This window comes from Dermacentor variabilis, chromosome 4 (assembly GCF_050947875.1).
Source record: "Dermacentor variabilis isolate Ectoservices chromosome 4, ASM5094787v1, whole genome shotgun sequence".
Taxonomy (NCBI): domain Eukaryota; kingdom Metazoa; phylum Arthropoda; class Arachnida; order Ixodida; family Ixodidae; genus Dermacentor; species Dermacentor variabilis.
This window is the reverse complement of record NC_134571.1, coordinates 57,009,487-57,036,884: the sequence shown is the minus strand read 5'-3', so window position 1 is coordinate 57,036,884 and position 27,398 is coordinate 57,009,487. Positions and strand designations below refer to the sequence as shown.

The following is a 27,398-nucleotide window of genomic DNA, read 5'->3' as shown; positions in this document are numbered from 1 at the left end:
ACCTCTCCTTTACTTGACAAACAAGGAACCACATCAAACGGTCTCGCGCAGGAAAGAAGCGTAGGAAGAACACTGTAAAGAACAAGTAAACAAGCGAAAGTGTAAAATAAAGATTTCTAGTAGCGTTTTTTGAAGTAGTTCTGGAAGAATTATAGAGAAATATATATTTTAACAAAAGGCTCAGTTCTTTCAGATCCCTCGTTTACTGCTCTACGAAGCTCAGTGCCAAAACTGACTCGTATTGTGATACGGGAAGTTGCGTAACGATGCGGGGCCGCCAGTCCCGCGTAGTGCGCAGGAAGCTGCGGTTCTAGACGTACTTCGCCCACCGCGGAAAGTCCACATAACACAGCAGATAACATCCACATAAGCACAGCAGATAAGTGGCTACGTCAGGCAGCTAGCCTGATAACTGCAGAAGCGTCATTCAAAACACATGGAATGATTCTCCACTTCCGGCAGCGTTTTCTCTACTTCCTTTTTAAATAAAAAGATGTTGATCCATAAATACTTACTCATACAACGGTTAAATTCGTTAAAGTTCGCTTTTCCTTCCTGTTTGGGTGTTGCCTCGGCTCTCTCCCTTAGTAGATCACTCAATTTCTCAACTCTTTGCGACTCTTGTTTCCAGTTGCCAATTTTGCACGAAAAGTGCTGTACAATCAGGGGAAAACCAGGCGAAGTAACGGGTGACATTCACATTGCTTACGGGTTAAACGGTTATTGTAGGGTTTGATAATGGACGCTGTTTCGCCTGATTTTGTTTTCCACCTTATCTAACACACATCACAGGTTCCAAGAATCTGCCAGCGTCGCGGCGAGCCGTCACTCGAGGAAATAATGAAGCAAAAGGAAAAGTTAAACGCAACTGGCGTTTTCTCCGACCGCATAGAGACCAGCTCAATACGAACTGTATCCTTTTCCTGGTCCCTGGATCAGTCTAAATAAAGAAGATCGAACTAAGGAAGCAACAGTGATGTGCGTGACCATTGCAATAGATAGTGACAACTGAACGCATCTTGAGTTAATCGTGTGGGCATCGAGTCGATGAGAAAACTGGCCTTCACACTCCAAGAGACGCCGATGACTATACCACCATCCAAAAGGAGTGAAAAAGGCAGAAAAATGCTAACCGTGGAATAGCTGTCGAGTCTCAAGATTGATTTGGTGGCGGTTTAGGAATGTATGTGAAGAGTGGTGGCGTGGGCGGGGAGGGGGGCTATGCCGCTTAATTTCATGGTAGTGAAAGTAGTGCAATCTAAATATATATCTGGGCCGTTAGCGTAAGTGTGTGCCATTGGGTTTGTGCCGCTTTTCAATGAATCTTTTGGCACCAACTTGAGTGACTGTGTGTGTGCCACCTCTGGGCATGCGCGGAGTTGAGGGCGGCGTCGCCAGAAGGCGCAGCGTGTCCAGGGGGACGCGCGAGGAAAGAGGCCGGCTGCAGCACGCGCCTCATACATGACGCGTTTGGGCCATTCACGTACTTGTATCGTAATTTTAAATGAACTCTGCCCCAATTTCATGCATTATAATTCAAGAAACTGGTTGTTGAGATACGCTGTTTTTGAAAAAAAAAGAACACTTGCTTGGGGTGAAGTGCATTTAATCTGACAGTGTAATGGATTGAGATGTGTAGTCACTCTGATTAAAATTTACAACTCTGTTTTGCGCCCTGATACCATGGCTTCTAACGAATTGAAAATAACGTTATCGACCTTGCTTTGCCATTTATCTGGGCCAGTTTCATTGCTATATGACACATTGAACAGATATTCGGCGCTTTTACAGTGACACGAAAAAAAGATATCTTGCTCCGTATGCACCAGCCCTCAAATTTATTTCGCATTAAAGGCCAGAAGGAATGTGCAGAAACAAGCGAGACAACAGGAAAGGAGCAAAAAAAGAAAAAGTCCGCAAAGTAAAACAAAAACAAAGTGAAAAAAAAGCTGCATTCACGAAACCCGAGTCTTGGAGCATTTCAACTTCCAGCCTACAGATGACACAACAGCGCTATTCGCGAACTTGGAAGGGCGTCGTTTCCTCACAAGATCGTGACGCAACGTGTACGGAGATACTGATGTAGTGCGAAGCGTGACGGATTGCATATGGCTTTGTAACCGAGTTGTAGAGTAACTGTTCCGAACTGTAGATGCCAGAAACCTTGCAACACTTCTCGTATTGCCATAGATACCGGACCCTAAACGTTGCTTCACTTGTATAGAGTAGAGTTTCCCTTAGGTGTGCGCGAACAATGATGCAAATGGAGCTATAGGCGTGAGTAGCATTTCTCTATACGAGTCCATAGTGCATATCCTAGCCTACTGCCCTTGTTTTGATGACAAAAAGACAGTTTCTGCTTGCTGCTTTAAGCCGACTAAGTGACAAAGGGTTCATAGAAGGCATTGCGACCACGGGCTTGACCATCAGCCGCACACACACACAGACACAAAATGGAAAACCGCAGCAGCCCCGCAGCACCTTCAAAGTACGACTGGCCCCCACCTTTTAATGCACAGTAAACACTGCTGTGTGTGCGCAGGTCACATATCTTCCTATTTTTTTTTATTTCTTCCCGCTTCTTCCACCCATAGTTTAATAACGGAAACCAGATGCAACCTGGTTAAGCTCTCTGCTTTGAGTTCTCTTGCACCTCTGCCTCTCTCTTGAACATAAATATTTTTAAATAATAAAAAAGGCCGCTGCAGACTTTACAAGACACAAAAAGAAAGCACAAATGATAGGCAAATGAGAAATACATAATGCATAAGAAAATTCAGACAGAAACCATTCTTTGAGGATGTTTATCGCCGTTCATTCGATTAGCGTTCAAGCGGTGGTGCGCATGTAATTTGGCGGTGGGACATTTATTACTGCGAGGATTGGTGAACATTACTTTAATGTTTAATGTTATAAACCATTGACTTCTTATCGCGTGATAAGGTATAAGCAGAGAGCTGAAACAGTCACGGCCGAAGCGCTTCATGTATGCGCGGTGAACTGCAGCCGGGATCCTTTCTCGCGCTTTCCTCTGGACACGCTGTGCCATCTAGCGGTGGGCGCGCGAACTCTCCCTCCTTTTGTGTGGCCTCCGAGATTGCACCCGTGGCGCGCCGGTGTGCGCTAACGCTGGAAATTAATCTCTCGTTGATCAGCCAGTGATCGTGTCCGAGCGGCTACAGCATCGTGGACCCAGGTTCGATACTGACCAGTGCCCTAGTTTTCAAGTTTTTGTCTTTAGAAGAAAGAACACCGTTTTAAGAGACTAGAAACACGATAGAGACCGAAGAGTGTGGGAAGTAGGCTAAGAATGCTAATCTCTATAAATACAGACAACCAATGGAAAGTATTGTGCAAATGTCATTCAAAGTAACAATCTTGCCTGGCAAGGAGGAAGCAGCCTCCGTAGAAGAATCGCAGCCGGAGAACGTGGAGAAGAAATAAAGCTTTGGCAAGACTATATGATTGTAAGAAAAACGTAGAAGAATGATAAAGACTGAAAGAGCTTTTCTCTATATATTTCGCTATTTTTGCTACCGTTCGTCTCGGCATTTCACGGACTGTAAATATAGTGTTCTCTTAGTAGGCCTTTGATTTACTGTAGTCATTATGGGTGTTGTTTTCAAGTTCGCTTTCGCAAATTCTGACGAGCTGTGTACCGAATTGCCCGCCACCAAGTTTGTACGACAGCGCATCGCTGTACTAATGACAACATAAAACAAAAGCGTCATACGAAACGATACCAATGGAACGTATTCCATCCAGCAAATGTCTCTTTCTTCTCATCCGTTTCCACTATTGCAGACATTCTGGGGACAATGAGGGTGACGTGTTTACGAATGTTCTTCCTATTACACTTCCCTCTGTCCTGTCCCGACAGCAGCTGAGTTGGCCTAAAGAACGGTCGTAAGTGAATGTCTTGGACTGAACAGGCGACAATGGTAGATCATTTAGACACAATTCCAAGCTAATGGATGTTTTAGTCTCGTAACATTGTTTGCTGAAACCGGTGAGCACGAGTGGTTCATTCTTTTTTTTTTTGTGGTGCAGCGTGGATTTCTTTGTCTCGCCAGAGGCGAATTACGGAGTTGGCTTCTCTTCCTTCTGCGATAACGCGATATACACGCCATCATTCTCAGTGGCGGTTCGTCCTTGCGCTCAGCCTCTACGGCGACGGAAGGAGAAAACGAGCAACCGATGAAGTGAATTCGCCTTCAATTCGTCTTCTCCAAGTGCCGTTGGTCGTAACAGAGGTAGAGAGTTTCGAAGACGCAGTCGGCGTTGTAAGTTCGCGTGCCAAACGAGAGGGAAGCAAAGCGAATGAGTTTTCAAGCAGCGAATCATGAATACGCGAGAATTCGAACTCTACGTGCGAATATGTTCCACGTAGATTTTACGCTCAATACTTCCTGTCATGAATTATTCTTACGTTCGGCTTTAGAACTTGAACAGGTATGGCCTCTTGAATGAAGCAATTCGTATTCTCTGCCAAGTTGCTGTTTCTTATCGTATCGCTTACTGGTTGGTACAACTTTAGCAATTTTTGCTTTATCGGGTCTATGTTGAAATGCCGGAAACGACTGTTGTCGGCTTTACCAACTCTAAACGCTGTTAAGTGGACAAAGAAATATACAATGAAATACAATTGAGCCGAGACAGCCATGCTGAATACTTACGTGCTCAGTACAGTAATTCGACAGGACGAAGTACATTCCGCAAATTGTGCGCGATGGCATCATTGAGACGAGGGGAAATTACATGCGCCAGGAAGCGCGAACAAGTAAAAGGGTGCGTTTTTTCATATAAAGTCTTAATAAGTGAATAAAGCAATGGTAGCAACAATGCACTGCTACTATCGCAAGGTGCTGTAGAGGCCTGCGACGAATTATTATTTTTTTCTTGTGGTTCTGCAGCAAATACAACACATGTTTAAACAGGAAGTTCAAATCATGCGCCGGATGTGTTATGTTGCGTAAGATACTCGCTGCAATAAGAAAGGCTTTAATAATAGCAACCGTGAAAAGCTGAGGTTACTGCTGGGGTTATAGCTGGGGTTAAAGACGGTTGCTCTAAAGGCGAGCCGGTCGGCTGACAAATTCTCCGAGTTAACATAGGCCTGAACTATGCGGCAGCTTCGATTGCTTTTGTAAATAACCGGTCCAAAGAAAGGTTGAAAAGTTCCTATGGTCGCGTGACAAGAAAGACCGCAAGAGTGTTGCCCTGACATACAGACACTAAAGAAGAAATAAAGAAACGAAGAGTAACAAGAAAGATCGGAAAGAAGCCGGCTGGCTTTGACGAGGAAGTGATGTAAAAGGAGTTTAATAAAGAGCTTCGAGTAGAAGCGCAATCTCTGACACCAGAATCTACGAAACTAAATAACAAGATAGACCAAAGTAGGAAACGAACGTTCAGGAAATGAAAGAAGCAACAATGGAAAGGAAAAAAAAAACAAAGAAGGAAGATATTTCAGTTCATAGTGAGAAATAAGTTTGACGGGGTAAGGTTGCACCACCACGGTTTACTTCTTTTTCCTCGACGAGGATCCGTCTCCATGACACCAGCATTTCATTTGTCGCATTCCTCCAAAGTCTACAACAATAACGAAGAAATAACTAAATAAAGGGAAACCGAGTTTGACATACGAAAGGCGCAAGATGGCCCACTGATGCATGAAAAGGCTGCGCACGAACCGACCTATTCTCTGTAGCAGCAAAAACGTTCGCTGTCGCACTGGCCCGACTTAACAAGAAAAAGTCGATAAGAAAAGTTTAACCTGCAATCGCCTTAAACACGACATTGACAGGGCTGCTCAAAGACCGTCACGGTTCAATATTACCGGATTAGACTTCGGTCGCTCCAAAGCAGGCGTGTTCAAAAGAAAACATAAAAGGGGTGGCTTATATTTCTTTTCTGAACTACAGGAAGGAAACTACCTTTCCTTGAATAATTTCGAATAGTTACAGTTACTTCGCCTTTTTCGGTTCGCGAAGTGGGCTAGGTAGTAAAAGTGCATGGCACGTCTGAACGTAGTTGTGGTTGAATTTACTTTTAGACGTAACCGCTTCGAAAAGGCGCTCCCGAAGGTGTTGCCTGTTTCGCTTTGAGAAACGGGCACAAATGAGCTTTGACTTTTGAAAGCGTCATGTCGCTATATCTTCATGGGGACAGCGAAGTTCAGGCGAGGAGTCCGCGATGCGAGGGGTATGCCTGGTGGGCTACTGAGGCTTTTGAAGTTGATATAGTTGGCGACGCAGGCGCCATCGTAGCACAACGAAAGACGAAAACCATGCCGATTTCCGCAACAAGACCATTGCGCGCCTGCTTTACCCACTTACTGTCTATCCAGCCTAAAGACAGCCGTCACGGCGGCGAAAAAAAGAAATGCACAGAGTGCCTATCATGTGCCCGATGCACCCGGTAGAAATGATGTTCCTGGGCTTCCCACATAAGGCAAATAGTTCGTGGAGAAAGTAGAGGGACTTAAGGCCAAAATTAGTTTCATAGCCACACATAGCAAATAAAAAGAAACTCTGAGCTGTCATCACCTGCTCCTAAACAATTAACTCTGCTCCTTTTGCACGAGAGGTACGCCGACCACGTGCACATCTATACTGATAGGTCAGCGACTCTGCACTGTTCCTCTGGAGCCATGGCTTTCCCAGCGAGAGCCACCACCGCCGGTTTCAAGACGTGTCAGCCAACGACAACAACGGCTGTGGAACTTGCAGCTCTGCGCTCTCCGCTTCGTTTCGTTAGCCAACAATAACCTCGAAGATCGTCAATATTCACGGACTAGAAGGTAGCACTGCAGTCTTTGCTATCAGACCTACGGCGTGGATAACACGAACAAGTCGTATTTTAGATTAGAGAACTAATCTATACCTTGACTGAGAAAGGACACCACGTGACATTTCAGTGGCTTCCAGGTCACTGAGGCGTCATAGGTAACGAACACGTCGATAACGCTGCTCGGTCGGCTCTTCAAGGTGAAGAAGCGGAGTCGAGATAACTTTATCAAGGACAGATGCCACTAGAAAACTTTGAATGCTCACCCGCGATATCACATTCCCCATGTGGAACACACGAAGTTATTAAAGAAACCGGCTGCACCACATAGTCTCCGCCTTCTCATCCAAGCAGGATTCTGCCGACGAGAAGTTACCCTGCTTTGTTGAATATGGCTAGGAGCGGCTTTTACGAAGTATTTTGCATTCCGAATCGAACGGGGCGACGAAGTCTCGTGCGGTGACTTTGGTAGTGAGGAGACTCTTCAACATCTTCTCTGTGACTGTCCTTCGCCATAATTTACAGAGACAATCGCTTGCAATCGCGATAGCGCGCTTTGACAAAAGACCTTTAACTGAGGAAATAATTTTAGCATGCCGACATTACAAACCATCGCAGCGGAAGGCGACGAGGGCACTGTTACAGTTTTTAAGGGCAACAGAATTGGACAAGCGGTTGTAGCCTGAACCGATGTTTATAGTGCAGCAAGTGCTACTGTGCTGTGCGGTGACGGAATGCGGTGACAGTGTTCGGCTGTGGTTGTGCATCTGTGCTCCCCTTTTTCTCTCTCTCTCTCTCTTTACTTTACTGTTACTTCAACTCCTGTCTCTCCAGCGTAGGGCAGCTAATCGAATCTTCCCCTCTGGTTAACCTCCCTGCCTTTCCCCTTTCTTCTCTCTCACCCTTTTTTTTCTTTGTATATATTACCCATTTCTAATACTAATGCTAATGAGAATTTAAAATGATTTACCTCTACAATTTACCGTTACTAAAAGGGCTAATAACGTGAATTGCGCATGCTCATTTATACTTAATGCCGTACTTCGAAATCGCATCACAACACATAGCACATTATCGTTGTCGTGCTGGATGACAAATATCGACGTCTGGTAGCCACTCGGGAAGTAGCGCGATTAACTTATTTTAAACGCCAAAAACTTAATGCCATTAACAAGATCCGGGTGTTTCAGACATCAGACCCTGTGAGAACTGAAACCCAATTTTGTGGCTTAGGGAGACATATAAAGTCATGCACATATGTGACGATCCCACTGGGAGCTAACTTTGAGCTACTACGAACAGTTTCTCACCAACCAATATCTTCTCAATGAGCCGGTTAGATAGCCGGTCACATATAACAATCCGGTGCCCCACTCAGTTTGGTTACAACGAACGGATCGAACCAAACTAGCTGGGAAAAATGGGATGAGAGGTAGAATGGCCTAGCGTATGTCGACATGCCTGCTTTGAGCTTCATAGTTGGCTTAAACATTTTGTATACGTCAGGCGCATACAAAAAAACTTGAATAGTACTGTCGTTGGATGGCAACTGTACATAAACACAACTCAGTTCCCGATTTCCGCCTGTAAATGTAGTGCGCGTTATTTTTTTGAAATAGTTTTCATGAGTGTGCGAATATTCGAAAATTTAAAACAAATGAAATACTGCCCCCATTCGAATCAGGCTTCAAATAAAATATCCTGCCTTCGTAAATATGAATATTCTTTAAGGGTTTGTCAATAGTTTAAGTGGTCAGGTGTGCGTGATCAAAGATATAGTTGGAGCAAAAGTATTCCAAATTTCATCCTGATGGCCATAGTAGATATTACACGCAAGCAGTTGCCAAGTGGAGCACTGTACGTTGCTCAGAGAGCCAGACTTTTCCTTATAAACCGTTATCATGCGCATTATCCAAACAACCTTAGGTATGAAAAAAAAAACTGCTGATGTGTTGTGAATGCTACTTTAGGACTTTTAGCAAACAACGCTTCAAAACGTGCAACATTATCACAGAAACTTGCTGACATTGTGAATACTAGGATAGAAACATCGTTTTATATTAGTGGCGAGAAGAGACGTATTTTATTCGAAATCTATCTAAAAAATATTCGATTCGATTTGATTCTGGAACTATTCGATTCGTATCCGAACCGGTCTCAAGAAGTTACTATTCAGACGTTACTGGAAATGAGGCGTTTCTTCTGCTTCTTCTCGAGCTCTGTGCCGCCAGTAGTTTGGAGGGCGAGTCCAATTATAACGAATTTTCAATACAGCGAATGCACATGTTTTGTGCAGTGACGGTGTTCATTGAATCAGGGCTCGGCTGCACTCACCGAATACTGCGGAAAACCTCTCCTCCGGAGCCGATGCGGAGGAAAGTGTTGGGCGTTGTGGCCGCATGAAAGTAGGCGCTCTTCTCGTTGGCGAAGAAGGTGTCGGGTACCCAGATCTTCTCGGCCACTTCAGCGCCCACAGTCATGCTCTCGAGGTCTGGGCTTTTCTGGAACGAGAGTCGCTCGTCCCGCCACGATTGCCGGAAATAGAAGTCAGAAGTAAAGTCCTGCGTAAAGGGAGGAAGGGAGCCAAAGCGAGGGAACGAGTGAATAGGCTGAAACACTCGAAGTTGAGCGCAGGAGGAAACAAAGCACATTTAAAAGTGATGTACGTGGTAATTGAATTGAGAGCCGCAGGAATCAGTGAAGTTTTCTTTTTTTTTCTTTCTTTTTTTTGCGTTAGTAGAGATATTTTCTTGAAATACAGGGGGGCCGCTGTCCCACAAAGCTTATCGTTCGTAAGGATTCCTTGCCATTGGCCGATCGCCGTCGCTGTTAGTATGTTCAGCATTATTATGATTGGTTAAAATTGTATCTTATGAACAATTCTAGGGTAAGTGCTTTATATGAATACGGGCCGTAGAGTGTACGTGAAATTTTACTCGATGTAACGATGATTTGTTTGCTTCTCACCTAGTTCTTTTTTCTTCCAACTGTATGCTAGTGTTGAGTTCAGTTAAGTTTTTGGGGTCCTCTACGGATAATATAAGGTGAGGTGTCCCGTATCACAGCTACGAACTGGGGCTTCCAGTTTTTAATAAGACAGCAAAATATGTAGACAGTATTTGGCCAGTCATAACCGATACCCTAAATTGCACATGTTATAAGTAAAAAAGCTGAAATATTTTTACAGACATAGAAATAAGTACAGCATAATTGACAGAAAGAAAACCTCTACTAATCGGTAACAGAATAAAGCGTACCTTCAAAAATAACAACGGCGCACATCTAATTACTGGCTTGTAGGGTATTTTATAGTTCTAAAGCGGCGAGCTGAATTGAGTTTAACCATGATTAGGGATAGTTTGACACTGTGCCAGTATGTATGCGCAATAATTACGGTTGACTGCACACCAGGTGTGGATTGCTGATCTTATTAAATGCTGCAGCGGAATGAGTGTATGTATAACTGCATTAGCGTTGTAAATTTCTATTAGTGGTGACATTGGTGTGACATCTGCCTTGTAAAGAATAATAGACAGTAACAAGATTTGCCAGGCTTTGTACAAATAGCGGTGGAGACACATGGGAGCGATAAGTAAGATTATAAGGGTGCAATTAATTCGCCGGTGCATGAAGCCGTAGAACTGCTCAACGATAGCGCGGTCCGATGAATATCATTTGGAGTTTCTCGAGCAGTCTCTTTCCCAATGAATTGATATAATATGCAATAACTGGAGTATTTATTCGTTGTTTATTTGACAGCGTTTTCTTAAAGCATAAAAAGGAGTAGCGTAAAGCGTATTTCTTCAAAGCTGTTACATCCGGCTTTTCGAGTACATCGAGCTTCCTTACTCTGTCGCAACATGTACTGACTCCAGGAGTCTCTCACTAAGAAGTATGAATGTAAAGCTACCGCGGCATAAATTCATTCAACGGGCTCCCAATTCCAATTCAAGAATCTCTCCTTCCTTTCCGTGCTCGTAATCAAAGTGACGCTTTCGTTTAGCAGAAAAGAGACGCCGCTGACGTCGGCCATCGCTTTATACTGTGGACATTAAAAAAAAAGAGAGACTCGGACCCTTTGAGGACGCGGCACCGCGTACTTTCAGCGCGCCTTCGCCGTAAATAAGTCTTTGCCCGCTGTACCGATTCAGCGAGGAGCGCGATTTCGTTTTCCGATTCCGGCTCTCTGGGCGCTTCGGTTCCGGCGACCATGATTGGCGCGCTTTACGACGATGAGCCCTGCGCGCGCCTCGGCCCGGCTATAAAGAGCCGCTCAGGCCTCCGGCTCGTAGAACGGGCAGTCGAGGAAGGCGGCCATTTCTGAGACTGTGCTATAAGGGAACGGCTATATTTGCGGCGACGCGTACGGATCCTTGTACGTGTATATATATATAGCAAAGCCCTGACAACGTATTGCCCCGGCGTGTGCCATTACTATCTGCTCCGCAGATCCCCAGGCTGCGCTCCTTCTACTCGTGGGGCCGAGGTTTTTTACTTAACGTCACCGAGGATAATTTGTTTCCTCTTATTGCAGCTGAGCGTACCTTGACATATACTCGCTGCCTGTTTCGTTCTGTTTGGAAGCTCGCTACTAGGACATGATTGGTGGGTGCAGGATGTGCGGCGAGAGTCTGGCGGAGGTCCTGAGCGCTACGCAGGCTTAATTTGGCCTGGTGCTACAGGCTTTGCCGGAAACAGCAAAGCCTGACTCTGTCTGAAGCTTTCATGAGAAAGCTTCAGACAGTGTCATCCGTCGATACAATGTTACCAGAGGCACACAAGAGGTTGACTGTCTTAGGTTCTCTACAATAAAGAAGTGGGTAATGTTGTTGGGTACCAGTTTGTGGGCAATTTCTCGCTTTTGAATTGGGTGTACATTGAAGACAAAGGTCCTCCAAACTTTCCGTCAGATTTGGGCTGGTTCTGCAGTGCAAGATGATGAACCGACAGAATTTATATCAAAGCAATGAGGCCTTTTTTCTCAGCAGCTTTTATAGTCTCTCCAAGAATGACGCTTTCGGACTTTGCAAGAAGTTTAGGCATAGTCTAGAAGTGGCACGAAATGAAATATTCAGTGAGAGAGAGAGAAAGAGAGAGAGAGAAAGAGAAACAGTGGTACTTTTACAGGCATCTATGGCAAGTTCTATATGGAAGTTCACCTTGCAGTAACATACTAAGCATCGTTTATTGTCCCTAACGAAAATCAAAAGAGAAACATCGAAAATTGCCTGTCAACGCCTAAATTAAACTTGTCAAATTTTGGATTTAACTTCCCAAGACTACACAGTGGCTAAAGAGGGACGCATTAGTGGAGGGCTCCGCATTATTTTGCGTCCCATTCATTCCCATACATTCGAAGTCCCATCCTCGTGGTCCGAAGCATAATGCCATGGCCAATGAGCCACCCCGGCGCGTATCAGTAAGTTTTTGTAGGAAACTTACCTCACGCAAGGTCATCTTTACTCAAACCTCGTTATGAACAACCAAATTCTCTCTGGTCAGCGCTGCGTCAAACAAGTGGCTTTGCGCGTTAGTAATGTTATTTGCAATAAAGCCTTCAAACTACAAAGAAAATTTCTTTATTTCGACGTATATGTTCGACAAGCACGCGCGAGTTCATTTAGGTAAATTGAGACAGAGAGATACCTCCCGTCGAGCAGCCAGACTGAAGAACTTGTAAACCTGAAATGCTACACGCGGTCTGGCACTGGGCCAATGACTGTTGCCACGTTTAAGGCTGTCCGCGACCGAAGACAAATGCTACACGGCCAGCCGTTGGAGCTGTCCCGACACACATCTCGCTCTGTCGCCATGCGGAACCCCTGGAATCCGTCACGCGATTGTGCGCCGCCGAATGTGGCGCTGCAAATCAAGGACGCCTGTTTTGCTTGAAGCGGGCGGCCATTAGGGCTCTCGCTATTCGCGCAGCTCCTAATGGGTTCAAAGTATGGGAGCACGTGTGCGGGCGTGTACACAGATCCCTCGCACGGAAATGGGCCGTTCTTGTGAAAGTGTTGCCATGCGGCCGCTAAGAGGCTCGTGCTGCGATCGAAAGAGCGGTAACTGAGGTAAGACTAGCTGAGGGACATGTAACGGAGATCTAGATTGTACTGGAAGCATTATGCTTCGCGTATTTCGCCTCAGGTATGAATTTAATCAGAAGGAAAAGTCGCAGCAGATTCCAGTGCGCGCACAGAATGGTGTTTGTGCTGAAATAATAAAGGAAGTCAAACGTGAAGTCGTCTTGCGATACAAGCTGGACCGAAAAGAAAGAAAATGAAAGAAAGAAAAACGAAAGAAAGAAACAAAGAAAGAAAGAAATAAGAAGGAAACAGAAAGTTCTTTCGGTGCTTCGCACACGCGGACATTCAGCGCTTCCAGGCTAACTCACAGTTAGCAAAATATATTTTAAGATGTGCAGCAATCTCAACGCATATGTCTTGAAGCTATATCAGAAGTCACATCAGAGAGCATTGTTCTACACTTAGAACTGTCTGTTCGAATCACTGGATCGGACAGCGTCCAAAGTATTCCCTAAAAAAGCGTAAAGTTGGCTACCATGCTGTCCTAAGCATCGAGACATACTAAATTACGCCGTCATCGATGTATGCTTGATTGGCTTGTGCTGTGCGAGCAATGAGATCACTGCGTCAGCACATGTCAGGGCGAACTTTCGTATCCACTAGCAGCCACATGCATTCAAATTTGGGGCTCCAACGGATGTTCGCACATTCCCTTTCATTTTAAGAGTGACCGCACTTTAAAATTTAAACGTGTCTCTTGGAAAAATCTAAACCAATAATACTAATTAAAATTTGGCAGTCTCGTGCGAAGGGCGATGCATTGACAGAGCTAGCACCACAGTGCTTGAACTCCTCGGACGGTGACCTTACTATACGTGGGATGCAACGTGACGGTGGTACGTAGCGCGCTCAGCAACTTCAGCTGGGCGGGCACATGAACGCGCTGGCAGCCACGAAGCGTCTCACAACGCCGACGTGAAGAAGAGTGTCGCGAGGTGGCGTTTCAGGCGTCGCGCCTCGATTGCGCACTAGATGAGACCATCGGGAAACCGCCCACGTTAGTCAGCGCCCAGTAAAATAGTAGATAACGTTAGCTTGACGTTTACTGCTCAAACCAGTGCATACAGTATAGACAGCAGCCCGACAGGAAGGCGAGCATGCCTTACAGTGATCGCGCCCACAACGCCCATGCTAGCAACCGAAAGCAGAACGCTGTCCTGGACCTGCCACCTATACTCGGGGACAACTTTCTGTGGCTATGAAGGGAAAGATACGAGAGGCGGAGCTTCTGCACGTGTTACCACGCCAAATGGTCCGCCAGTGTTTGACAGAGCTTTTGGTTGCTAGAAGGAGACGCTGAATGGACGCAGCTTCCACGTGCGACGGTCTCGCGCTTGCCCAGACGCGGAAGAAAAAAACTGCAAAATAAGTAAACTTTCACATTCAGTGGTGTTCTGCCTTATTTAACTGTTGCTAATAAGGTGTTTGTTTTCTCTTCCCCAGCTTAAACTAACGTGGATAAAAACGCGAGAACCTTTTCAGAAGCGCTCTCACTTTTCCGTGCTTTGCCTCCGTAGCTTTCCCTTCACTGCCACAGAATTAGTGGAGCGATAACAGTGCGTCCACTTCGCTTCACAGTTCTTTTTTTACAGCCAAACACACTGAACGTCTCTGGACCCAAGCCGCGCACGCAGCGTCCACAAGATGTCACAACTCGTCACTGGCAATGGGGGAGACGCCAACGGCTTACATTTGCCTCGAGCGTTCATACAGTTGCTGCCGCAATAGTAAAACAATAGGCAAATGGAAATATTTCTTGTAGGCTGAAAGTCCATTGTTGACGCGTTCTAGTAGCCTTCATTCCTGCATTCATGAATTTTAACTTCCTTTTGAAGTTTGCTCAAGTGACCCAAGCAACTTACACCTTGCCTAAAGAGTGTCGATTTGATCACGCAGCAGCCTTGCTTGGTGACCTATGCTGGGGTAACGCCGTCCTTATGCTATTGATTCCTTTGAGATGACCTTAACGTATGGTTCATGAAATTTGAACGCTGGAGCAAAAAAAAAAAATATCACAGGCATTGACAAAAGCACTCATACGACGCACTGGTGTTTTACCCAAGCAGCCTTGCCTGCATATCATACAAAACTTCAAAGAAACAGAAAAGCATGACGCCCAAGAATTACGACCAAGCGTCTGCCGTGTGACTGTAATTCCTATGTTGTGCACAGCGAGGAAAGAAACGAATGAGGACGAGAAGCGGAGACAAAGCAGCGAACCGGCTCGCCGACATGTTCGTGATTGAGGGCCTCAATACGCAGGGAAGCGGAACAATTGAAAAGGCACTAAATGTAGGTCGGTATGGCGCGTGCCACCCTGTGCCAGCACGGGCCCATGGCTGTGGAGAGCTCCGCGGCTCGTCACGCAGCTTTCGAACTCAGGAAAAGGGACAATAAATGAAAATGGGAAAACAAAATGAAGCACAAGAACAAATAAAGCTGGGAGGAACTCCTCGTGTACCGGGCGACGGGAAGGCACGAAGCGGGACGAAGGGGAAAAAGGGGAAAGGGTCAGTGCCGAGCCATTCTGCCCTTGACACGGATAGAAAACGGGCACAATTTCAGTCGCAGCGATGTAGCAGTCGCGTCGGTCGCAATCAATAAGGTGCGGCGTGCGCCCCGGATAGCGTGCGCCTGCCCAAGCCTGCCAGTGTGGCACGACCATCGCTACCGCTGCTGACTGTCCCGACCGGTGAAAGAGGCGACGTGTAAATGAAAAAAAAAAACTACGTTCGCCAAAAAGAAAAAAAAAACAAAGACGACGCCAGAGGAACAGGCTAGCACGGGCCGAAGACCAAGCGACGGGAAAGCAGGTAACTTGAGACCAGAAGACTTGCGAATGAATGAATGAACGAATGAATGAACGAATGAATGGAAAAAGGAAGGAATAAACGCAAGAACAAATACATAAATGAGCGTTACCATTAGCACCAGACGGAAAACAGACAATACAAGCGAAGAAAGAGAAGAAAATTCATTATGCTTGAGGAGGAGGAGGCGGATATATAGAGAGAAGGCAGGGATGTTAACTAGAGATGCGTCTGGTTGGCTACCCTAATATGGGGGACGAGAACGAGGAATAGAAAGATAAGATAAAGAGAGGGAGGGGAGGGGGAGGAAAGCCGCGGTGAGCTCGCTCACGCACGCCGAGGGCCTGAGCGTGTCAAAGGCGTTCACAACATAGGCCAGTCACCCTCAAGAAAGGCAAAAGTGCCTTCACAACTTTGTGATCCAACGAGTGATGGGGACGGTCTTCAAGTAGCATCTGCACAGACAATGGCCGATTGTCCAGTCGTCGCAATGCGATAGATAATGTTTGTTTTTCCGACTGAAATCGATGACAATGGCAGAATAAGTGTTCGGTGTTCTCTTCCACGCCACAGACGTCGCACGCAGCACTTTCGGTCATTCCAATCAATTAGTGTAGGCGTTCGTGAAAGCCACTCCCAACCATAGCCGGTATAGAAGCGATGCCTCACGTCGGTGAAGCACGGGTGGAGGTCGGAGTTGGAGCGAAGGGTTCGGTTCGTACAACCTGGTCCGCCTTATACTTGGGATGTTCCACTCTGTTAAAGAGAGCTTGCGTGCCAGGTGACGAAGCTGCGTTGAGGAATGGAATGGGAGGAATGGGAACGCTGCGTTCTTCTTCATTTGACTCTCAAGCAGATTTGCCTGCTTGATCATTTCCACTGATCCCGCAATATCCAGGTAGCCACTGGAAAATAAATTTCGTGGCCTATGTGTTTAGTCTCGTGGTGAAGTTTGACAATTTCGTATGTTAGCTGTTGGTGAGCTCCAGGTTGGAGGACTCACTGAATACTTTGTGAAGCCGGTCTCGAGTCGAAAAACATGGCCGATGTACCAGGACTCTCTGTGTCAATAAATTGAAGCACTCTGCGCAGAACTGTGAGTTCTGCAGCCATGGACCTCGTGGCATGTGACGCCTTGAATCGCAGTGTGATTCCTCTCGTCGGTATAAACAAAGCACCGCTACTGTATTTCTTGTACAACAGGAGTAAGCTCAATTGGTTTAGTGCAGACGGGGGTAAGGATGACTTTTTCTGAAGTACTGGAATTCTGAGATGTACTTCAGGACGGCACAAACACCATAGAGGACACACCGGCTTGGCCGCAGGTGTGTAACTTGATGTATGCGAGGCACGATATGTACTAATACTTGTGCTAAATCAGGTGCGGGGTCTTTCCGCGGTGAGTGCAGCGAGGTGGTGGCAAGGGGTCAGGGCAATGTGCCTGACATGTGCACGCATTGTCTCGACGACGATGTGCGTCGTGATTGAATAATCTTGAACAATGGCAACAGTTTTAGCCGTTGACGCACTGCGTAGTAATGCTCTGAATCGTACGCAAATTGGTTTTGCGGGTGTTGTATATAACAGGTAGACTGTAAGAGGAACCCAACACCCTGTACAACTGCAACATGGATTGTGTGGACCCCCCCCCCCCCTTCTTTCCTGCAAGGAACCCGAACAGATAACCAATATCAATCAGTCGCTTTTTCACGTGGTTCACGTGAGGAGTCCAAAACAAGTTTATGTCAATCATAATCCCCAAGAACCTGTGATTTCTGCGGGATGATATCACTTGTCCGTTGATTGATATGCCGTATGCAGACATCAGCTTCCGGGTGAATACCACCACTGTGCACTTTTACCACGTCACCTCATTATGTTTGAACTTGCTGTTCCTCTTGCGTTGTCCGTTTCTCATCCAGCACAATTAGTAATAATCCTTAGCGATGAACCAACTAGGTCTCCAAGATGTTCCGTTGTCCACAAAAGACTGACTGGCTAAAGTTACGAATGCACTGACGAATAGACGTACGTATGAATGAGAAGATGAAGGGGTGGAAGAAAGATAGCAGGAACGCGATGTTGACTGGTGAAAATACAGTACTTTTCCGTGGTGAACTGTCTGGAGTAAGAATATGAACTAGTAGTTTAAACATTTTCAACGCCTCAGCTACCGTGATGAACAAATGGGGAAAACGGGAGCCAAACACTGCATTTGGTTTACCCGCCATGACTTGCACTGGAACATTTATTTCATTGTTAGATCTTGATAAATACCCAGAGATTGTGAGAGCAACATGTTATTATAAGCCCTGGCTCAGAAAGGCTTGACCATTTGTATGGCCACTCATTTGACGTCGTCACGGACCACCACGCACATTGTTGATTGTCGTCACTGAAGGACCTCTCAGGCCACTTTGCCTGTTAGGAACTTCGCCTGCAAGACTACGATGTTCGCGTGCTCTGCCGTAGCGGCCGCCAGCACTCTGACACCAACAACCTCTCGCGCTCTTCCTTGCCCGTGGACCATGCGGCTGCTTCGTATGCCAGCTTGGTGTTTCTTCCATCGACCTTCGCATCGTTGCTTTCGAACAGCGCAAGGACCACTACATTGCCTCGCTGATAGACTTGATCTCTGATCCATAGGCACAACCGACCACTCGCACCTTCTCCACCGACTCAATTACACCGCCGATGTCCGCCAGTGGTTGCTAGTAGTACCCCACAGTCTGCGCTCTGAAATATGCACGTCATTCCACTCTGACATACAGTGTGCACACTCGGGAGTATTCAAAACATACCAGCACATCCGACAGCGGTACTACTGGCGCGGGATGTACAGCTACGTTCAGAAGTTCGTTCGCTCGTGCGCCGATTGTCAGCCCCGGAAATCTTCATCGCGCTTCTCGCCAGCTGGTCTGCAACCATTACTTTACCCTACGCGGCCGTTCGGGTGCATCGTGAGATCTGCTGGTAACCTCTGGGCCATCGTGGCTGTTGACCACCTCACGTGATACGCCGAAACTACCACTCTCCCAGCGGCTACAGCGCGCGATGTTGCCTCCTTCCTGCTTCGGCGATTCGCACTGCGTGATGGTCCACCACAGGAGCTGCTCAGCGATCACGGAAGTGTCTTCTTGTCGGGATTCGCCGAAGCCATCCTCAAAGAGTAGTACCACGTTCTGCACCGCACAACTACTGCTAACCATCCGCAGACCAATGGCCTCACAGAACGCTTTACCGTGTGCTTGGCGACGTGCTCACAATGTACGTAGCCTACCGACAACACAAATTAGGATGCTATTCTGCCCTTCGCAACCTTCGCCTACAATACCACCATCAGAGCACCACTGGCTTTCCGCCCTTTTCTCATTGTACGCCCGACACCCGTCGCACACAGTCGACACAATCCTTCAGTACAAGCCGGATGCATCTGAGTGTGCGTCTGTTTCTGCCACAGCCAGACATGCCGAAGAGTGTCGCAATCTCGCGCGTGCCTTTACTTCAAATGATCAAGAGTGCCAGAAGAAGGCAGTGACACCCCTTCTGCGCCCACCTTCCTTCATGGAGCGCTTGTGCAGCTCTCGGTCCCTTCCGCTGCACCTGGGCTCTCGTCGAAACTACTGCCCAAGTATGAAGGCCCCTACCTCGTCGTCGAACGCACATCTCCGGTGAACTACATGATCAAGCCCGTTGAACCGTCTTCGGACATACGCCGCCGTAGAAGAGACATTGTCAACGTCGACCGCCTCAAGACCTACTATGACCCACTCATAGTGACAAGCTGTTAGGTCGCCGGGTGGCTACCTTTTCATTCCCGGGGGTAATTGTAGAGAAGGATTGGAACGATATAGTGGTTCGCCCTCTTCGGCGCTTTTTGCTCGTTAATGCTGCTCGTGCTGAGAGTCCGTGCCCTGCGCTAACGGTCGGTGCCAAACGCGGTGATTAATTAACGCTTTTGAAGTACTTACTTTTGCTAGACATCTTAATGCTTTAGGAGGATTTGCAGCTCTTCGTGTCAAAGCGAAAGCAATATTTAAGAAAAATTCAATTATGAGGTTTTACATGCCAAAACAGCGATCTGATTATGAGGCATGCCGTAATGAGGAACTCCGGAAATTTTGACTGCCTGGGGTTCTTTAATGTGCACCTAAATCTAAGTACACGGGTGTTTTCGCATAGCAGCTCATAGAAATACAGCCGCCGCGGCCGGGATTCAATCCCGCGGCTTCGTGTTAGCAGCCCAAAACCATAGCCACTAAGCAACCATGGCGGGTGCAATGATTCTAGGCTATAGTGTGTTCTTTTAGGCTAGGTCTAGGCAGTCAACATGGAAGGTCTAATTTATAGGTTAGGTTAGGCTAGGTTAGGTTCAAACAATGGAAGATTAAGCGACTAACAGCAGTGCACGCCTCCTTTGAAGATATTCAAGCGTACAAATTCTTTTTTTTTTTATCAGAGGAGATTCCGTCTCGCCTCGTGCATGCTATTCTTAATCATTGAAAATGTTTGGTCAGGAAGCAGCAAGACATGGACTGTACCACACAAAAATTTGACCCGCGTATCGCGCGCCTGCATCATCATCGTCATCATCATCACCACCACCACCACCACCACCACCACCACCACCATCATCATCTTCTTCTTCTTCTTCTTCTTCTTCTTCTTCTTCTTCTTCTTCTTCTTCTTCTTCTTCTTGTAAGTCCGTTAAAGGACGAAGGCTTCTCCCTGCGATCTCCATATACCCGTGTCCTACGCCAACCGATTCCAACTAGCGCCCGCGAATTTCCTTAGTTTCCTCACCTCACCTAGTCTTATGCCGTCCTCGACTGCTCTTCGCTTCTCTTGGCAGCAATTCTGTAACCCTAATGGCTCACCGGTTATCTAACCTACGCAATACATGTCCTGCTGAGCTCCATTTTTTTCTCTTAATGTCAATTAGAATACCTGCTGTCCCCTTTTGCTATCTGATCCACATCGCTCTCTTCGTGTCTCTTAACGTTACGCCTGGCAGTCTTCGTTCCATCGCTGTTTGCGCACTCGTTAACCTGTTTTAGAGCTTCTTTGTAAGTCTCCAAATTTCGGCCCCATATGTTAGCACCGGAAGAATTCATTGATTGCACGCCTTTCTTTTCAATTATAACAGTAAGCTTCCAGTCAGGATATCACAAAGTCTGCCGTATGCACTCCAACCCACTTTTATTCTTCTGTGAATTTCCTTATCATAATTAGGCCTGCATGATCAGCGCCTGCAATGGTCTTTTACATGTGTTTAATTTTTCAGCCTGAGTGCGCAGGGCGAAATCCCGCCCACGTTGGCGGCATTTCGACAGCAAAAACGGCCGTGTGCCGTGCATTGGGTGCACGTAAAGAAAACCCCGGATTGTCTAAATTCATACAGAATTCCCCACTACGGAGTTCTTCATAATTCTATCGTAATTTTTTTTAACGTCGCATATAACCAGTGCAGATCTCGTCTGGTATTGTACTCGGTGAACAGAAAAAAGCCTACTAATCTAACAAGAAGCGAGAAGGAAGCTAACGAACGGAAGTAGCTTAGCGGTCTTCAAGCCTGCGCGTCAGGTAGGCTGCCGACTTTGACTACGGATAACATCACAATATAGTCACAGCCGAGATGCCTTTCGGGATGCGAGGCTAACGCAAAGCACTGCAGCGGCGGCGCGAAACCACAATCGAGAAGGATTTAGTGGCGACCTTGAAGAATGTGCGCGTGTGCGTGTGCCCGGGAGACCCGGTATTTGCACCGCCGGCTCGGATTCCCGAGATGCAGGCTTCTGTGCGACGCCAAGGAGCGCTCACGCACCGCAGCTCGGAGGAGAAGGCCGCCGATGACGTGACGGACTGCGCGCCGGCTGCCGCTGAGGGTAGTTTTCCCTGCATGCATGATAGCGGGCAGGCACGCGATCCGCGCGTTTCGTGCGGCGCCCTATATCCGCATGCCAACTAGACGTCCGGTAGAGCATAACGCCGGTGGCCATGAAAACGGCCGTCCAGCTATCGGCTCGCCCCTCTCGGTCAAGCATAGATACGCGGGCAGAGCGAAGTTCGTCTTGGTTACTTTCGTAAGAGCAGAAAGGGTAAGTTGTACGTGCCGCAAAGCCTTGATTGCCTTACGACTTCCGTTACGCAAAGTCTCGGTGCCTTACCACCGAAACATGCGCCGCAAGTGTAAGGCTGGAGCGCGTTGACCAACTCAACCAGCTGTCAGTTGAGTATATTAGTGCAATGGAGCTTAACATAGCATAGCGCAGCACAGCATGCTAGACTGTGCTATAACACATAGTAAAATACACGAGTATAGAGTACTGTGTAGTAAATATTGTAAACTGTGGTATAAGGTAGAAAAGCAATGGGAGTAAACCTGAATGTCCCAGTGCATTATGGTTTCAACATAATAAAGAAAATATGGATGTGGAATGTTCTGTTGTTCTGTTCCTGTCGGTTATTTTCCGTTATCATAAAACGCCCTTTGTGATATCCCACATAACAAAATTCGTAATGAGTTCATGCTCAACCTTACTGAATATCGCATTTAGTACTGCGTCTGAAGAGAATCACCATTTACCTGGAAAATAGCTCCGAGCGATAGTAGCAGCAGGCTACCAAAGTGGGCGTATGATTGCAGAGCCAACGAAAACGAATTGTTAGCCTAATATTGTGAAGTGTTTCAGCAAAGTGGGGCAGTATCTTTAGACTACTTAACGCTTCGCAAAGAGGCCTCAAAGACAATGCAAACCATGTGGTCTACGACTCCAGGTGTTATGGTCGTCCACCATTTTTACACATGACGGTGGATAAAAGTATTAAGGCCGATACTTGGGCTACTTGAAATGCATGTGTAAACGGCCGCGCAAAGCAAGGACGCAAGACAGGGAAGAGGGATCACAGAACACGGTGGTATATGAAACACGGAAGAGAGGGACTATAAGAACAATGTGATAGCACCCCTGACTGCCTGTTTTTGTAATATTTGTTCCACATTTATATCAGGCAACATTAGGAAGCTGCAGGTGACCACACGCATAGCACCTAACCGCACAGCTACCTTCCCGCCCTTCGGTGCTTTGCGATGCATTTACGTCATGAACTTAGACCAGCACACCCAAATCGCTATCCTAGCCCATTTAAGAGTTTCTCAGTCTACATTATGTATTTTTCGTTTTACTGAAGTGGCCAAACCATAGGCACGTATGAATAATTTGCCATTCCTAAATTCAATCATACATAAATAGGATTCTTAAACAAATATGGTTAGAGGCACTGTTCATTACACGTGAACAACTTTCCTTCCCTACTAACTTATTTAAAAGTCTTCATATTAAATGTAGCAACTTCTGCCTAATGCATCCTTGCGAATGAGTGAGGTAGAAGAAATAGAACATAAATAGAATATACAAAGGTCTTAACCAGAACAGCGTCTGTTTGGCTCTCCTAGCAAGCAATGGGAGCGGGATTTATGGTACGAATACATAGCTGCGTGGACGGGACGGGAGCGTGAAGGGATGAATGAAGGAATTAACAAGGAGGAGGAATGGAGCGACGAGCAAAAGCCCTATAATAGCGCTCGTGTTCATCCCTTCATTATACTGCCGTCGTTTTAGTGTTAGTGCACCCATTTTCATGTTTCTGTCACCTCTTCCTGAAGGGTAGGTAGGCGTCGTGCCCCGTCCAGTGGCAGTTACCAGCCTGCTTTCGCTTTCCCTTTCCTGTCAAATGTGTATATATATATATATATATATATATATATATATATATATATATATATATAATAGGAATATTCGCAACTAAGGTTGTTCTGCACTCCTGGAGGGGAACTGAAGGCTGGGTGACAGTTGAAGGGAAGGAGCGGTGAACGCACGTGAGGAAACCACCTCGCAGTAAAGCACAGGCCAGTCGACGTCAAAAAGAAAAAAAAAAGAACACTCATCTTTCTTCACTGATTAATGCACTGACGAGTGACGAATGTTCGTGCCGTGCCTGCAGGTGCAGTGGACGATCGACCACTCATCCAAATTATTTGGAGGATGATCGTCTTTGTGAATAAAGTCGAGGACAGTGGCACAATACGCGGTTAGGTATTTCTTCGTAGCTGCATATACCACGCGCAGCACTGTCAACCACTGTAAGTAGTGTGTTTCACTTCAATAAACCAGTCTCCTAACCTCGCTTCTAGAAACCGTCAGAATAATGACTCCCTTAATTTTCTCGCAGGCAGAGTAAGCCCGGTCGGGACCCAACGTCAGATTGGAGTTATTCTCTTCGATATTAACGAACTGTGAAAGCGTGCTCCAATATGTGCTGAATCTTACAGTTCTGATTTTCCTGCTTCTCCATTGTACTTTCTAAATGATAACATGTGGTCATTCACGTTTCAAATACCTTAACTACTACAATAATATATTTTTATGGCGAAAGCTTTGTAGTTAACCTTATACTGAAGCGTGCGTGTAAATCATCGCCAATTTGTTAATGTCAGCACAAGATTTGTTCACATTTATCGTCTGAAATGGATTTCCCGTTTCTTGTCTATAGCTGACATATGGCTTTATGAGAAAGCTTTTGATAAATGCTTATTTGCGGTTCGTGTTTATAGACGGCCTTTTATAGGGAAGAGAGGATGCATTAGCAGATGAAGCGAGCTATGTGCTTTCGTACATTGCACACAAGGTGAAGTGACGATCTTAGCCGCTTAATTTTCACAATAAGTATTTTTTTTTTACAGGAAACGTGCAGACGAAGACGGCTCAGACATGTATGATCACGCCTGTCCACACAGCACGTGAAAATCGCCCATTGGGTCACAAGTAAATATAGGTGTACACTGCGGCTACGGGTCGGCCCAGATAGCACGCTGTGCTGGGTCAATTGCCAAGCTGCTCCATAACCTAACGGTTTTTCTTTAAAGCATGTTTTCCCTCATTATACGTTTCGTTCAGTGAAGCTAGCTTTAGCAATACCGTTCACCACCTCTTTATTTCCACCCTCCATCCCCGCATAGAAGAAGCTAATCAAGCGCTCTTTTAGTTAACCTCGCTGCATTTCCATCTATAGTTTCTCTGCCTTCGAGGTACGTAATGCTGCTTGTATATATAAGTGCGCGATTCTTCACGTGTGACTCAGCGGTTATCACGGCGATGGTAACTGTAACAAATAAAATAAAGCAAAAGAAAGAGAGAGAGAGAAAGAGAGAGAGAAAGAAAGAGAAAAAAGAAAGAAAGAACATTGCATCCGCAATCATGAAACACAGGCTCGCTCGTCATGCCCTCTGCCGATTACATCATTGCGCTGCCGAGTACTCGCTTACATTCTGGGGTTCTAATGCCTCGCGAAGTAACAGGCGGCGCGCGCACTTCATGCTGATGGCTATTGCAGGTTCCAAGAGTAGGTTAGCAATCGAAAAAACGGCCGCGGTGGGGCAGCAGTGGCGAAAGAGCTGCACGATACAGCCACGAACCAAAAATTCTTTCGACACTCTGTCTGTGAATGTACTGTAATACGGGTATGTTGCCTTTGTGACAAATATTATTCTTAATATTTCGCCTGTGCGTGGTTTTTCCTAGTCTTTCGGAGGGGGAAAAGAGGACCACATAAAATGTTGATCTGTGGCAACTACAATTATGTGTGTCAAAATATCTATCCCAAGTTATTTAACGAGTTATGTCACCCGTAGAGCATTTAGGTATTGTTTTGAGATGTCTTAAACAATTTAGCTAGGAGCACTATGCTTTCTTGAAGTCCATATGAGCAATGGAAACTAAGTGAGTGTTGGCCGAATACGAAATATTACTAGTTTCATTAAAAGCGGTGTGAATTAATTTAAACAACTAGGATTTGAAAATGTGGCTCTGTAAAGGCCAAACGGGCTTATTATTTCATATTCGTGCTCAAATATGCATTCTACATAGGTGCAATCTTACTTTCGAGTACAGCAGGCGCAAACGCGCTCGTGTTAGTGCGTACGAGCACGTACTCTGAATTCAGACGTGTTGTAGTTGTTATTGTATTGGCCCACAGTTTACTTCATATCTAACGTCTATCTGTATTCAGCCGGTCAAAGCAAACGATACTAGGACAGTGGCCACAACGAACGTACGCGCTAAAGACAGCCAGAGCGCTAGTTCGCTTCCTGTGCTAAACGATTATATGAGAATAGCTGCTATAGCGACGTGTGCCGCCACAGAATTTTGTGTACTTCTTTTCGTTTCGCTACTCATCTTTCTTCCTTGCTAGCTATTTTAATTTTCCTTTCTCCACGGGCCGGGTAACAAACCGCAGCTTTTCCGGGTCAGCCTCTCTGGCCTTTCTATGTGTCCACTTTGTTTATTATTATTATTATTATTATTATTATTATTATTATTATTATTATTATTATTATTATTTGCTTCGCAATGTATCTTGAGTGGGAAGTGATATTCCTCACGATGAAAGCCTCTACCATTCGTTCCCCCGAAAACAAACCTGCGTACCAGAGAGCACTTGGGCACTGCATGGCCCAGTCTTGGGTTAGTGTTGGCGCGCTACGCCAAGATTGGTGTTTCGTAGGGCTATACAGTTCGGGGGCCAGCGCAACACCACGTCGGTCATGCGCACGATCAGAGCGAGAGAGAGAAAGAGAGGAAGAATAAGAACAAAGGAGACCCACGTCGAAGAGTGCGCAGCGGAGCGTCGCACGTACTCGGCCAGGTGCGCGAGCACAGGCACATCGATTGACGGCTCTTGCGGTGCCGGCGGCACTGTAGTGGGGCCGAAAGGGGTGGTGGGTGGCGGAGAGGGGGGGGGGGAGGAGTAGTTGCGGCGGCAGACGTGTCCAGCGGCCTTAGGGCGTGCGACTCGCGCCGGCGTGCACCGATGCGCAGCCCAGATTAACGGCAGTCCCCGGACCGCGGGCGCCGACAAAATGTGGTTCATGGCCGCCACCACCGCAAGAACGTGGTGAACGTAGCGGTGCGCACGCCACCACGACCAACGCTACAGTAGTAGCAGCAGCACAGTGGCAGCGGCCAGCGAACAACGCGCACTGACGGCGTAATGTTCCCCGCGTGCGAACGTGACCGTGATACGCGTCCCTGGCGCCGCGGCCACTCTGCAAGCGTCCGGCAGGCAGGCAGGCAGGCCGGCTTGCCGGCACGGCCCAGTATTCGCCGGCACAGGTAGCCGCCGCCGCCGCCTCTGTTTCTGTCTTTTTTTTTTGTCGACGCTCTCTTTCCCTTGGCCCCACAACCTCGATCTGATGGTCCCTCGGTGTCCACGCCTCGGTGCTCGGTCGCGACAACAGCACGTAGGAGGCGCAAAGAGACCCATGCACGCGAGCACGCGCGCAGAGCGCGAGGAAATGAGACGCGAAAAGGTGGGAGGTGGGGATAACGAAAGCGCGAATAAATGACGGGGGAATGGGGAAGCGGGGTGGAGGGGGGGCGTAGTCAACACGCGGGAGAACCCGGGGGGCCGCCGACAGGCTCGACAGCGCCTGTGACGAGAGCAAGATTTCCGTTTCTGACCGCGGCCGGTTGCGCTTGTAGCGCGGGCGGAACATGGTGGGTTCCGAACGGGGGACGCGGCTCCTGCTTCGGTGTGCGCTAGAAAAAGCGAGATCAGAAGCAATGGAGAAGAAATAAAAAAGAAAGAAAGAGGCAGAGAGAGAGACGTGTTATAAGGCAAACCAAGCTGGCGGATGGGGAAGTCGAACGCGACACGT

General features: G+C 46.8%; 1 protein-coding gene across 5 annotated transcripts in view; it reads right to left on the bottom strand.

Moving 5' to 3' along the window:
• Positions 1-27,398, bottom strand: part of LOC142579192 (gamma-aminobutyric acid receptor subunit beta-like) — a 227,596-nt gene that overhangs the window by 123,896 nt on the left and 76,302 nt on the right. For all 5 annotated transcript variants that reach the window (XM_075689165.1, XM_075689167.1, XM_075689166.1 and 2 more), the window contains exon 4: positions 9,124-9,350. In XM_075689165.1, coding sequence (XP_075545280.1) covers positions 9,124-9,350 — 227 coding nt within the window. The remainder of the gene's footprint in view (positions 1-9,123; positions 9,351-27,398) is intronic.